The sequence below is a fragment of the Vanellus vanellus genome (genome assembly GCF_965231255.1).
Source record: "Vanellus vanellus genome assembly, contig: HAP1_SCAFFOLD_670, whole genome shotgun sequence".
In the NCBI taxonomy this organism is placed as follows: domain Eukaryota; kingdom Metazoa; phylum Chordata; class Aves; order Charadriiformes; family Charadriidae; genus Vanellus; species Vanellus vanellus.
The window spans coordinates 8429-21270 of NW_028127400.1; the positions used below are offsets into that span (position 1 = coordinate 8429).

At 67.6% G+C, this 12842-nt stretch overlaps 1 protein-coding gene across 1 annotated transcript in view; it reads left to right on the forward strand.

The window, feature by feature from the left end:
- Positions 1 to 520: 520 nt before the first annotated feature.
- Positions 521 to 12842, forward strand: part of ARAP1 (ArfGAP with RhoGAP domain, ankyrin repeat and PH domain 1) — a gene marked incomplete at its 5' end in the record, with an annotated part of 40328 nt that continues 28006 nt past the window's right edge. The window contains 4 exons of the mRNA XM_082501077.1: positions 521 to 1179; positions 8660 to 8763; positions 10875 to 10951; positions 11324 to 11427. Coding sequence (XP_082357203.1) covers positions 521 to 1179; positions 8660 to 8763; positions 10875 to 10951; positions 11324 to 11427 — 944 coding nt within the window. The remainder of the gene's footprint in view (positions 1180 to 8659; positions 8764 to 10874; positions 10952 to 11323; positions 11428 to 12842) is intronic.

Here is a 12842-nt window from a genome sequence, read left to right on the forward strand (position 1 = left end):
AGGGTCCCGGGGGGACCCCACATTCCCCCCCCCCGCCCCGCGGTGCCGTCGGGGATGGTGCTCCACACCGAAACCCCACGGCCTTCCCGGACCCTGAGGTCCGGGGGGTGATGGCACCCGCGTTCCCCATCCCGGGGGGGGACACGGAGGGGGGGGGACACGGGGGGGGGCAAGGACCGCCTCCGACCCGCCACAGCGCTTAACGGGAAAATACTAATTTGGGGACACGGGGTTCAGGGGGGGTCCTACCCCCCCCCTTCCCCATCTCACCCCCACCCCCCCCTTCTCTCCACCCGCAGGTCCCGACGCCGTCCTGAGCGTCGCCGGGCGCAGGACATGCACTGAGCTGCGCGGGGTCTCTGCGGCCGGACCCCCCCGCCACGCCAGGCCTCGCCAGGCCTCGCCAGGCCTCGCCAGGCCGCACCAGGCCTCGCCAGGCCGCGCCAGGCCTCGCCAGGCCTCGCCAGGCCGCGCCAGGCCGCACCAGGCCGCGCCAGGCCGCGCCAGGCCTCGCCAGGCCATGGAGGAAGAGGGCTGTTTGCCGGTGGCCACGTGGCTAGCGGCCCTCCACCTCGACCAGTACGCCGAGGCCTTCCAGCGGGGCGCGCTGCGGACGGTGGGGGACTGCCGGGGGCTGACGGACGAGGGCCTCACCCGCCTCGGGGTGCTGCTGCCCGGCCACCGCCGCCGCATCCTCCTGGGGCTGCAGAAGGCCTTCGCCGACCCCCCCCCCGGGCCCCCCCGGCCCCCCGCCGCCAAACCCGTGCCCATGAAACGCCACGTCTTCCGCCAAAGCGCCGCCGCCGCGGTGGGGCCGGAGGGGGGCCGGCGGCCGGTGCCGAGGGCCGGTGGGTCACCGCCACCGCCGGAGACGGTCCTTCTGGCCCCCCCCCCCATCCCCCCCAGGGTGGGCCGTCACCCCCCCCTCAAATTCTCCCCGCCGCCGCCGGGCGACGGCCCTCAGTCCCCCCCGGCCCCCCACAGCCGCCCCCCGGCCCCGGAGGAGCCGTGGCCCCCGGCCCTCAGCGAGAAGCCCCCCGGTGACAGCCCGGAGAGACCCCCCCGGCCGCCGCTGCCCGCCAAGCGGCATCAGCCGGAGGGCAAGTGCCAGTCCCCGAAGACCCCCCCCCCGGCCGTCCGCCCCCCGCTGCTGCCCCCCAGGGCCGTGGCCCAGAGCAGGTAAGGGGGCTTCGGGGAGGGGGGGGGGGGCAACTGAGCCTGGGGGGGCCCCCGAGGTGATGGGGTCCCCATGGGGGGGCTGCTGGCGTCTGGGTGGGACTCTCGGGTGGGTGACGGGGTGTGGGTTGGCGGGGGGTATGCAGCCCCCCCCCAGACCTAGCGCATCCCCCGAGGGTAACCCCCCCTCCCCACTACATCCCCCTGGGGGTACCCCCCCCCCAACACACATCCCCCCGGGGGTAATCACAGCCCCCCCCCCCCCAGCACATCTTCTGGGGTGCCCACCTCCCCCCCAACCCCCCCAGCACATCCCAGTGGGGGGTACCACCCCCCCAACAGATCCCAGTGGAATGCCCCCCCCCATCATGTCTCCTGGGGGTACCCATTGCCCCCCCCAGCACATCCCCCTGGGGGTACCATCCCCCCCCAGCACATCCCAGTGGGGGGTACCACTCCCCCACCTCCCCCCCAGCACATCCTTCTGGGGGTTAATCCCCCCCCCAGCACATCCCAGTGGGGGTACCACCCCCCCCAGCACATCCCAGTGGGGTGCCCCCCCCATTATATCTCCTTGGGGTAGCCCCTGCCCCCCCCAGCACATCCCCCTGGGGGTACCATCCCCCCCCAGCACATCCCAGTGGGGGGTACCACTCCCCCACCTCCCCCCCAGCACATCCTTCTGGGGGTTAATCCCCCCCCCCCAGCACATCCCCCTGGGGGTACCACCCTCCCAGCACATCCCAGTGGGGTGCTCCCCCCATTATATCTCCTTGGGGTACCCCCTTCCCCCCCAGCACATCCCCCTGGGGGTACGACCCCCCCCCCCAGGACTTCCTCTGGGGTACCCCACCTCCCCCCCCCAGCACATCCCCCTGGGGGTACCACCCCCCCCGCATATCCTTCTGGGGGTTAATTCCCCCCCCCCCAAGCACATCCCAGTGGGGGGTACCAACCCCCACACTCCCCCCAGCGCATCCCAGTGCTGTGCCCCCCCATCATATCTCCTGGGGGTACCACCCCCCCCAGCACATCCCAGTGGGGGGTACCACCCCCCACCTCCCCCCCAACGCATCCTTCTGGGGGTAACACCCCCCCCAGCACATCCCAGTGGGGTGCCCCCCCCTATCATATCTCCTTGGGGTACCCCCTGCCCCCCCCAGCACATCCCCCTGGGGGTACGACCCCCCCAGCACATCCCAGTGGGGGGTATCACCCACCCCACCCCTCCCAGCACATCCTTCTGGGGGTAACACCCCCCCCAGCACATCCCAGTGGGGTGCCCCCCCCCATCATATCTCCTGGGGGTACCACCCCCCCCAGCACATCCCAGTGGGGTGCCCCCCCCTATCATATCTCCTTGGGGTACCCCCTGCCCCCCCAGCACATCCCCCTGGGGGTACGACCCCCCCAGCACATCCCAGTGGGGGGTATCACCCACCCCACCCCTCCCAGCACATCCTTCTGGGGGTAACACCCCCCCCAGCACATCCCAGTGGGGTGCCCCCCCCCATCATATCTCCTGGGGGTACCACCCGCCCCCAGGACATCTCCTGGGGGTGCCCCCCCCACACTACATCCCCTGGGGTACCCCCCCCAGCACATCCCCTGGGGGGGCCCAAGCGGGGGGGGGGGGGGGGGGGGATCAGGACAGGAGCTGTGTCTGCTCTTGCGGTGTCACCCTGTCCCGGGGGGGGGGCTGTAGGGGGTGCGTGTCACCCCTGGGCACACCCCACCTTTGTCCCCACCCCCTTTTTTGGGGGGAGTGATGGTGGTTTGGGGGGGGGGGGTGGATACAGGGCCGGCGTGGGGTGGCCGAATCCCGCTGAGGGGGCTCCGCGAGCAGTGGGGTGCGCACCTCCGGGGGGGTGATGGGTTAATTTTATCACTGTATGACACCCCCCAGTCTGTGTTGGGTGTTTGTGTGTCGTGTCCGTCCCCCCGCAAAGTGCCTCGGGGGGGTGTGTGGAAGCAGAGCCCCCCCCCCCACCGGCAGCGCTGAGGCCTGACGCGCTCGTCACACCCGTGGGGTGCAAACCGCAGCGGTGATGGGGGGGGGGACACGGTGGGGACACACGATGTGGGGGGGCACACGGTGTGTGTGGGGGACACGGAGGGGGGAACGCGCTGGTGCGGCCGGATGATGCGAGAGCAGGATGGGGTTCGGTGACGGCAGCGCCCGCGGCCCCCCCTTGATGTCCCCCCCCCGGGTTGTGTGTGTGTGTAGTGTGTTAGTGTGTCGTCCCCCCCCCGCGCTAAGCCGCAGCACCTCCCTGCAGCTGCGAGCATCCTCCCGGGGGGATGCGGGGGGGGGATGCAGTGGCCGCAGTTGGGGTGCTCAGCCTCACCCCCCCCGAAGACCCCCCCAGGACCCCCCCAGCACCCCAAGGGAGGTGCTGCTGGAGTGGGGGGGGGGTGTCCAGCTGGTTCCTGAGGGGCCGCAGAGCTCTGGGGGGGGACACACACTGGGGGTGTTTGCCACATCTCTGCAGCTCCAGGTGAGCCCCCCCCCAAAATATCTGTGCGGTAAGGATGGGATTGGGGGGACGGAGGATGTACCCCCCTCCTGTGCCCCAGTGGGATTTTTGGGGGGGGCAGAACCCCTGTGTTGGTCCGGGTGAGGGGGGTGGAGGTGACGCCCCCTCCCCCCATCATCACCAGTGCTTTGACCCCCATCTACTGGGCTGGGCTACCGAGCTGGGGAGGGGGCTCGGGCAACTCGGGGGGTGGGGTGGGTGGGCTAGCACCCCATGGGGTTGGGCAACCACCCAACATCACCAAAGCACCATCCGGGGACCGTCCCCATCACCGCATTTCTGCACCGCGGTGGTCCCCAAAAACCAATTCCCCCCCCCCCCCCCCAAAAAAAATAATATCACCCTCCACCCTGCCCCAGCCGGGGGGGGTGGGGGGTCACTGGTGGCCAACGAGGCCGGTGGCCACCGGTTTGTCGCCGGCCGTGCCGCCGCTTCGGCCAGCTCAGGAAGTTTTGCTCGTTGGGCGAGCGTGGCGCAGGAAGTGCTCGGGGGGGGGTGACGAGCTCCGCTCACGTCCCCGTCCCCCCCCCGGCAACCGGCATCGCCGCCGGACGTGCCCCACAGCGCCGGATCGGGCCCTGCCAAGGGGGCGGCGGTGCCCCCCCGTTGTTTGCCCAGGTAGGGATGTCACCCGCCGCCACCGCGCCGGGGACAATGTGGCGGTGGCGGGAGGGCCGCGGGGGGGGGGGGGTTGTGCCGCCTGATTGCGCTCGGCCGAGTGTTTCCTGCTCCCGCCCGCGCGGCCGAGGGACGGACGGACGGACGGACGGACGGACATGGAGGGACACGGGGGGACGGATGGGCCAAACAGGGGGAGCGGCTGCCCCTGGGGTGGCGCAGGGCTGGGGGGCACCGGCTGCTGTGGGGCACCGGCTGCTGGGGGCCACTGGCCACCATGGGTCACCGGCTGCTGTGGGTCACTGGCTGCCGTGGGGCACCAGTTGCCGTGGGTCACTGGCTGCTGGGGGCCACTGGCCACTGTGAGTTACCAGCCACTGTGGGTCACTGGCTGCCGTGGGGCACCAGTTGCCATGGGTCACTGGCTGCTGGGGGCCACTGGCCACTGTGAGTTACCAGCCACTGTGGGTCACTGGGTGTTGTGGGTCACCAGTTGCTGTGGGTCACTGGCTGCTGGGGGCCACTGGCCACTGTGAGTTACCAGCCACTGTGGGTCACTGGGTGCCATGGGTCACCGGCTGCTGTGGGTCACTGGCTGCCAGGGGCCACTGGCCACTGTAAGTTACCATCCACTGTGAGTCACTGGCTGCTGGGGGCTACCAGCTGCCGTGGGTCACCTACTGCCATGGGTCAGTGGCTGTGGTGGGTCACTGGGTACCGTGGGTCACCAATTGCTGTGGGTCACTGGCCTCCATGGGTCACTGGCCACTGTGGGTCACCGGCTGTGGTGGGTCACAGAGTGCCGTTGGCTACCAGGTGCTGTGGATCACTGGCTGCTGTGGGTCACTGGCCACTGTGGGTCACCAGGTGCTGTGGGTCACTGACTGCCATGGGTCACCTACTGCTGTGGGTCACTGGCCACTGTGGGTCACTGGCCGCCGTGGGTCACTGGCCACTGTGTGTCACCGGCTGCCATGGGTCACTGGCCACTGTGGGTCACTGGCCGCCGTGGGTCACTGGCCACTGTGTGTCACCGGCTGCCATGGGTCACTGGGTGCTGTGGGTCACTGGCCACTGTGGGTCACTGGCTGTGGTGGATCACTGGGTGCCGTGGGTCACTGGGTGCTCTGGGTCACCAACTGCTGTGGGTCACTGGCCACCATGGGTCACTGGGTGCCATGGGTCACTGGCTGCTGTGGATCACTGACCACTGTGGGTCACTGGCTGTGGTGGGTCACCGGGTGCTGTGGGTCACTGACTGCTGTGGGTCACCGGCCACCGTGGGTCTGTGGGTGCTGTGGGTCACCGGTTGTGGTGGCACGGTGTGGCACAGCGGTTCTGCCGGCACCGGCGGGTCTATGGGGAGGCACCGGCGGGTCTATGGGGCAGCTCCGCCTTCCCCAGAGCGGGAGCAGTGCTGTCGCGGCACTCGCCGGACGCCGCCGTGGAGGGTGGCCAGTGGCCGGGACCCCGCACCTGCCGCTGCAGCCACGTGCCGGGCGCTGCTGGGGCCACCAGCGCTGTGGCTACCAGGGATCCCCCGCGGGTGACGGGTGTCACGGCCACGGGGACAGGGACGGCGCTGGCACTGGCTGGGACCGTGTCTGGGGGATGGTTGCCCATGTCTGGGGTAATGATTGCCCATGTCTTGATGATGCTGGCCCACAGTAGGAGTGATGCTTGCCCATGGTGGGAGTGGTGCTTGCCCACATGGGGGTGATGCTTGCCCACCTAGGGGTAATGCTTGCCCATGTCAGGGTGATGCTGGCCCATGTCAGGGTGGTGCTGGCCCATATTGGGGTGATGCTTGCCCATGTTGGGGTGATGCTTGCCCACGTCAGGGTGATGTTTGCCATGTCAGGGTGATGTTTGCCCACGTCAGGGTGTTGCTTGCCCATGGTGGGAGTGATGCTAGCCCATGTCAGTGTGATGCTGGCCCATGTCAGGGAGATGCTGGCCCATATTGGGGTGATGCTGGCCCATGTCTGGGTGATGCTGGCCCACAGTAGGAGTGATGCTTGCCCATGGTGGGAGTGGTGCTTGCCCACGTCAGGATGATGTTTGCCCACGTCAGGGTGATGTTTGCCCATGTCAGGGTGATGCTTGCCCATGGTAGGGGTGATGCTTGCCCATGGTGGGAGTGATGCTTGCCTATGCCAGGGTGATGCTTGCCCGTGTTGGGGTGATGCTGGCCCATGTTGGGGTGATGCTGGCCCATGTTGGGGTGATGCTGGCCCACAGTAGGGGTGATGCTGGCCCACAGTACGGGTGATGCTTGCCCATGGTAGGGGTGATGTTTGCCCATGTCTGGGTGAAGGTTGCCCACATCTGGGGTGATGCTTGCCCATGGTGGGAGTGATGCTTGCCCATGCCAGGGTCGTGCTTGCCCATGGCTGGGGATGGTGCTCGCCCATGTCTAGGTGATGCTGGCCCATGGTAGGGGTAATGCTTGCCCATAGCAGGGTAATACTTGCCCACATCTGGGCTGATGGTTGCCCATGTCAGGGTGATGCTTGCCCATGGTGGGGGTGATGCTTGCCCATGGTGGGAGTGATGCTTGCCCATGTCTTGATGATGCTTGCCCACTTGGGGGCGATGCTTGCCCACGTCTGGGTGCTGCTTGCCCATGGTGGGGGATGATGCTTGCCCATCACTGGGGTGTTGCTTACCCATGTCAGGGTGGTGCTTGCCCATGCCAGGATGATGCTTGCCCGTTGCTGGGGCTGATGCTTGCCCATGTTGGGGGTGCTGCTCGCCCACTTGAGGGTGATGCTGGCCCACGTCTGGGGTGATGCTGGCCCATGTCAGGGTGATGCTGGCCAATGCTGGGGATGATGCTGGCCCACCTGGGGGTGATGCAGTCCCCCGGGGTGCTGGCCCCTGCCCGGGTTCCTTGCCAGCAGCCAGTGTGGCCACTGCGTGGCCTGGCCCTGGCAACCTTGGCGTGGGGGGGACGAGCCCCTTACCACACCCCCATGCCGGGGTGGCCCACAGGGGAGTTGGCCCACGGGGACCCCCTGCCCGCACCTTCCTGCCCGTCCCCGTGGGCTAGCATGTTGCAAGAGTGGCTAGTGGCCCGGTTGGGGGGGTCTGAGCTGCCGGGGGCCGCGGCAGCTGTGGTTTCCTCCACGCGGTGTTCACCTTTGGGGTCCCGCCATGTCCCAACCCCCGCCCCAGCCCGGGGCCACCACCCAGCACCCTTGGGCTAGTGAGCAGGCAGTGAGGGGGACACCCACTCCATCCCCTGCCTGCACCCCCTGCCTGCATCCCTGCCTGCATCCCTGCCTGCATCCCCTGCCTGCACCCCCTGCCTGCATCCCCTGCTTGCACTCTCTGCCTGCATCCCTGCCTGTGCTCTCTGACTGCATTCCCTGCCTGCACTCCCTGCCTGCACCCCCTGACTGCATCCCCTGCCTGCACTCCCTGCCCGCACCCCCTGCCTGCGCTCCCTACCTGCACCCCCTGCCTGCATCCCTGCCTGCATCCCTGCCTGGCGCGGGGGTCCCGCTCTGGGCGGGGGCCGCGGTGGGACGTAGCGGGGTCGGGGAAGGGGGACGGTGGCTTTGGGGGCAGCGCGTGGGGTCGGCCCCTCCCCGGGGCTGCGGGTCGGGGGTGCCTCTTTCGGGGCGGGACGGAGATGTTACACCCCAAAGAAAGTCCCTTTTCCTTTCCTGCCCTGAAAACCGCCCCAATCCCAGAGGAATTTGTTACCGGCCGGGAAAGGAAGGAGCTGCCCCCGGGGGGGGGGGGGGGGAGGAGGAGGGTTCCCGCTGTCCCTCTCCCCCCCCCCCCCCGGCCAAGATTGTGGGGTGCTGCTCCCCAAAATCTCACTCCCACCGTGGTGGGCCGAGAGTGTCCCCGGGGACCCCCCAGCGCACCCCGGGGACCCCACGCCCACCCCCCAACGGGACGAGGGGGCAGAGGGGGGACCCCCCACCCCAACCCCAACCCCCCCCCCATCCCCATGGGGGGTCGTGGCCTTCGAGGCCGCGGAGGCTGCGGGTGTCCCCGAGGGGCCGAGAAGGGGCGGCGGTGGTGGCGGTGGCGTGAACTGAACCAAAGTTATCCCCCAAATATTTTGGGGTTTCAAAAGCGCTGGTAAAAACCGGGGGGGGGGGGCGGGGGGGAGGAGGCTTTGCTGTGGGGTGCTGTTAGGAATGGGGCTGGGGGGGTTTGGGGGGGGGTTGACCCCTTTTTTGGGGTGTGCTGGGTGTCCTCTTGCGCCCCTGGGACCCCCATGGCCGGGGGTGTGTTGGGGGGGGGGGAGGTGTGTGGGGGGGGGTGGGGGGGGGTTGGGGTAAGGCAGCGCTGGGTCCTCTCTCCCGCAGCAGCTCTGCCCAAGAGGGGGTCCCCGGAGCCCCGGACCCCCCTCCCCGCGCGAAGCCGCCGGAGCCGCCCCCCAGGGCCGCCCCCCCCTTCGTGCCCGAGTTCGGTGAGTGCCACCAGGTCCCAATCGTCCCCCCCCCAACCCCTCCCTCCTCCCCTCCCCCATCCCAAGTTATCCCTCGGGACCCTCAGCCGGGTCTGCCTGCCCCCCCTTCCCCAGCGCCCCCCCCAGTCCCTCCTTCCCACCCTCCGTCGGACCCTCTGCCCCCCATCCTCCATCCCCTTCTTCACTTTCTGGGCCTGGGGGGGTCGGGGGGTGCAAGGTCCGGGTTGGAGCGGGGGTTTGGGTTCTCCGGCCAGTAGCCATGCGGGAAGCGGCACTGGTTTAACTGGGAGCTGTGTGGGGGGTGTTCCTAAAGGCAGGAGAAGCCGTGGCCAGAAGGGTCATCCTTCTGTCGGGGGGGGGTGGGGGGTGGAGAGCGGCTCCTGCCCCCGGCCCCGATGGGTGGGCTGCTCCTCCGCACCCAAAATCGGTGAGCGAAGTCTGCGCAGGGGATGGGGGGGGTGTCTCCGGTGGGGATGTGCCCACGGGGGGGGGGGGGGCACACCATCTCCTCACCCCCGTGCAGCCCGGGGGCATCTGTGCCCGGCCACCAGTGCCGGGGCTCCTGGGACCGTGAGAGCATCCTCTGGGTGTTAAAGCACCAGTACAGGTTGGGGGGGACCTGCTGGGAAGTAGCTCTGAGGAGAAGGATCTGGGGGTCGTGGTAGACAGTAAATTATCCATGGCCCAGCAATGTGACCTTGTTGCCAAAAAGGCCAATGGAATCCTGGGCTGCACAGGGAAGAGTGTGGCCAGTAGGTCGAGGGAGGTCATTCTCCCCCTCTACTCTGCACTGGTGAGGCCACAACTGGAATACTGTTTTGGGCTCCCCAGTTCAAGAGGGACAGGGAACTGCTGGAGCGAGTCCAGCGAAGGGCAACTAAGATGATGAAGGGATTGGAGCATCTCCCTTATGAGGAAAGGCTGAGAGCGCTGGGACTCTTTAGCCTGGAGAAGAGAAGGCTGAGGGGAGACCTGATTATGGCATATGAGTATCTAAAGGGTGGGTTGGGGGAGGATGGAGCCAGGCTCTTTTCAGTGGTTCCCAGTGACAGGACGAGGGGTAATGGGCACAAGTTAGAACATAGGAAGTTCCGTTCAAATACACGGAAACACTTCTTTACGGTTCCCAGTGACAGGACGAGGGGTAATGGGCACAAGTTAGAACATAGGAAGTTCCGTTCAAATACACGGAAACACTTCTTTACGGTTCAGGTGACAGAGCACTGGCACAGGCTGCCCAGGGAGGGGGGGAGTCCCCTTCTCTGGAGGTTTCCAAGACCCGCCTGGATGCAGTCCTGAGGGATGTGCTCCGGGCAATCCTGCTTTGGCAGGGGAGTGGGGCTGGGTGGTCTCTAGAGGTCCCTTCCAACTCTGAAACGCTGTGATTCCGTGACTTAAGAGCATCCTCTGGACCATAAGAGCATCCCCTGGACCAAACCAGCATCCTCTGGATGTTAAGAACCTGGACCATAAGAGCATCCTCTGGATGTTAACAGCATCCCCCAGACCATAAGAACATCCTCGGGATGTTAACGGCATCCTCCAGATGAGGATTTGGGGAGAGATCTGGTCCGGGTCACCACCGGGGTTTGGGAGAAGGGGTCCGCGAGGGACAGGCAGTGGGGGGTCACTGGTTTGCCCCCTGGGGGTGGGTTCTTGCCGGCTGCGGGTTGCTGCGGCTGCGGGTGCCGGGTGAGGACGGCTCCCGCCTCCCCTCCTTCTCCGGGGGTTTTATTTCCCGCGGGCGCACAGGATCGCTGCTCCCGGCGCTCCCACAGCCGTGAGGAACGGAGCGGGATGGGGAGAGGGAGGGAAATCCCCCCCCCCCCAACAAAAACCCCCTGGTGGCACCCAGGTCCCCTCCCGGCGGTGGCAGGAGAGTCGTGACGGTGCCGGAAGACGTCACCAGCGGGACTTTGCCCTTCTCCATCTTCTCCAAACTCCCTCTCCAGCTTCTCCTCGATACCCCCCCGGGGGGGGTGGTGTGCCCAGGGCAGAGCCAGGAGGGGAACCCCACCGTGTCCCCCGGGGGAGGGGGGGGGCACAGGCAGAAGCAGGGGGGTGACGGGGCCGTGGCTGATTCCCGATGTCTTCCCCCTCGGCTTTGGCAGATGACTCGGACTACGAGGACTGCGCCTGGGAGGAGGAGGAGGAACTAGCCGGAGCGGCGGGGGAGATGGCCGACGAGGTGGGTTGGTGGGCCGGTTGCCACCGCGATGGTCCCCGGCCGGCGGTGGGTGACCGTCCCCGAGGGAACGAGGCGCTGGGCTGCTCTGGGGATAGGCACAGCCGGATGGAAGCCCCCAGGCTGAGGATTTGGGGAATGGGGGAATCACGGGAGGGTCTGGGTGGGAAGACCACCCACGGGCAGGATCGGGCCCCGTCCCCCTCCCCAGTTTGGCATCTTGTCCCCTCTTTCTCCGCCTGTCCCCTGCCCCGTGCGGCGTGGGGGAGTCAGGGGGAGGATGACGAGGGGACAGCGCGGTGCCCGGCACAGCCCCGACTGTGTGTGTCCGTGTGTCCCCGTGTGTCCCCGTGTGTCCCCGTGTGTCCCCCGCAGGAGGGTGCTGAGCCCCCGACGGGGCGGCCGCGGTCGCTGCGCCTCGACAGCCTCTGCAGCGAGGACGAGCTCCTGGAGGAGGGCTGCCACGCGCCCGGCGCCAAGTAGGGGCTCAGGCGGGCCACGCGTGTGCGCACGCGCGTGTGTGTGTGTGTGGGGGGGGGGGAGAGGGGACACGTGTGGGCAGGAGAGGCGGTGTGCGCGGACGTGGGTGGGAATCGGTACGGGGCGGGGGGTGTGTGTGCACGTGGGGGTGTGTGTGCACGGCTGGGGATGGGTGTGCAGGGTGTGTGTGCACGTGTGTGTGTGCATGTGTGTGTGTGACAGGGTGTGTGTGCACGTGTGTGTGTGCACATGGGGGTGTGTGTGATGGGGGATGCGTGTGCGGGGGGTGTGTGCACGTGTGTGTGTGAAGGGTGTGTGTGCACGTGTGTGTGTGGGAATGCGTGTGCAGAGTGTGTGTGCACGTGTGTGTGTGACTGGGGATGCGTGTGCAGGGGTGTGTGTGCATGTGTGTGTGTGACTGGGGATGTGTGTGCGGGGGTGTGTGTGCACGTGGGGGTATGTGCACGGGGGGGTGTGTGTCGGGGATGTGTGTGACGGGGTGTGTGTGCACGTGTGTGCGTGTGTGTGACAGGGGATGCGTGTGCAGGGGTGTGTGTGCACATGTCTGTGTGACTGGGGATGTGTGTGCGGGGTGTGTGTGCATGTGGGTGTGTGTGTGTGATTGGGAATGTGTGTGCAGGGTGTGACTGGGGATGCGTGTGCAGGGGTGTGTGTGCACGTGTGTGCGTGTGGGAATGCGTGTGCAGAGTGTGTGTGCACGTGTGTGTGTGTGTGACTGGGGATGCGTGTGCAGGGGTGTGTGTGCACATGTCTGTGTGTGACTGGGGATGTGTGTGCGGGGGTGTGTGTGCACGTGTGTGTGCACATATGTGTGTGTGATTGGGAATGTGTGTGCAGGGTGTGACTGGGGATGCGTGTGCAGGGGTGTGTGTGCACGTGTGTTTGGGAATGTGTGTGCAGAGTGTGTGTGCATGTGTGTGTGTGTGTGACGGGGGATGCGTGTGCAGGGGTGTGTGTGCATGTGTGTGTGTGACTGGGGATGTGTGTGGGGGGTGTGTGCATGTGTGTGTGTGACTGGGGATGTGTGTGGGGGGTGTGTGTGCACGTGTGTGTGTGCACGTGTGTGTGTGTGTGAATGCGTGTGCAGGGGTGTGTGTGCACATGGGGGTGTGCGTGTGTGTGGGTGTGACGGGGGATGTGCGTGCAGGGGGTGCGCACCCCCCCCCATCCCTCGTGTGCGGCCACACGCGTGTGCACACAGCAGCGCCCCACCACTGCCCCCCCCCCCCCCCCCCGGGTGCGTGTCTGTGACCCCGGCGGTGTCCCCCTCCCCCTCGTGTCACACGTGTCACACACACACACACACACACACACTCTCCCCCCGTGGCGACTCCCACCCGCCCGGGGAAGGGCACGGGGGGGGGGGTGTGTCCACACACACACGACACACGCC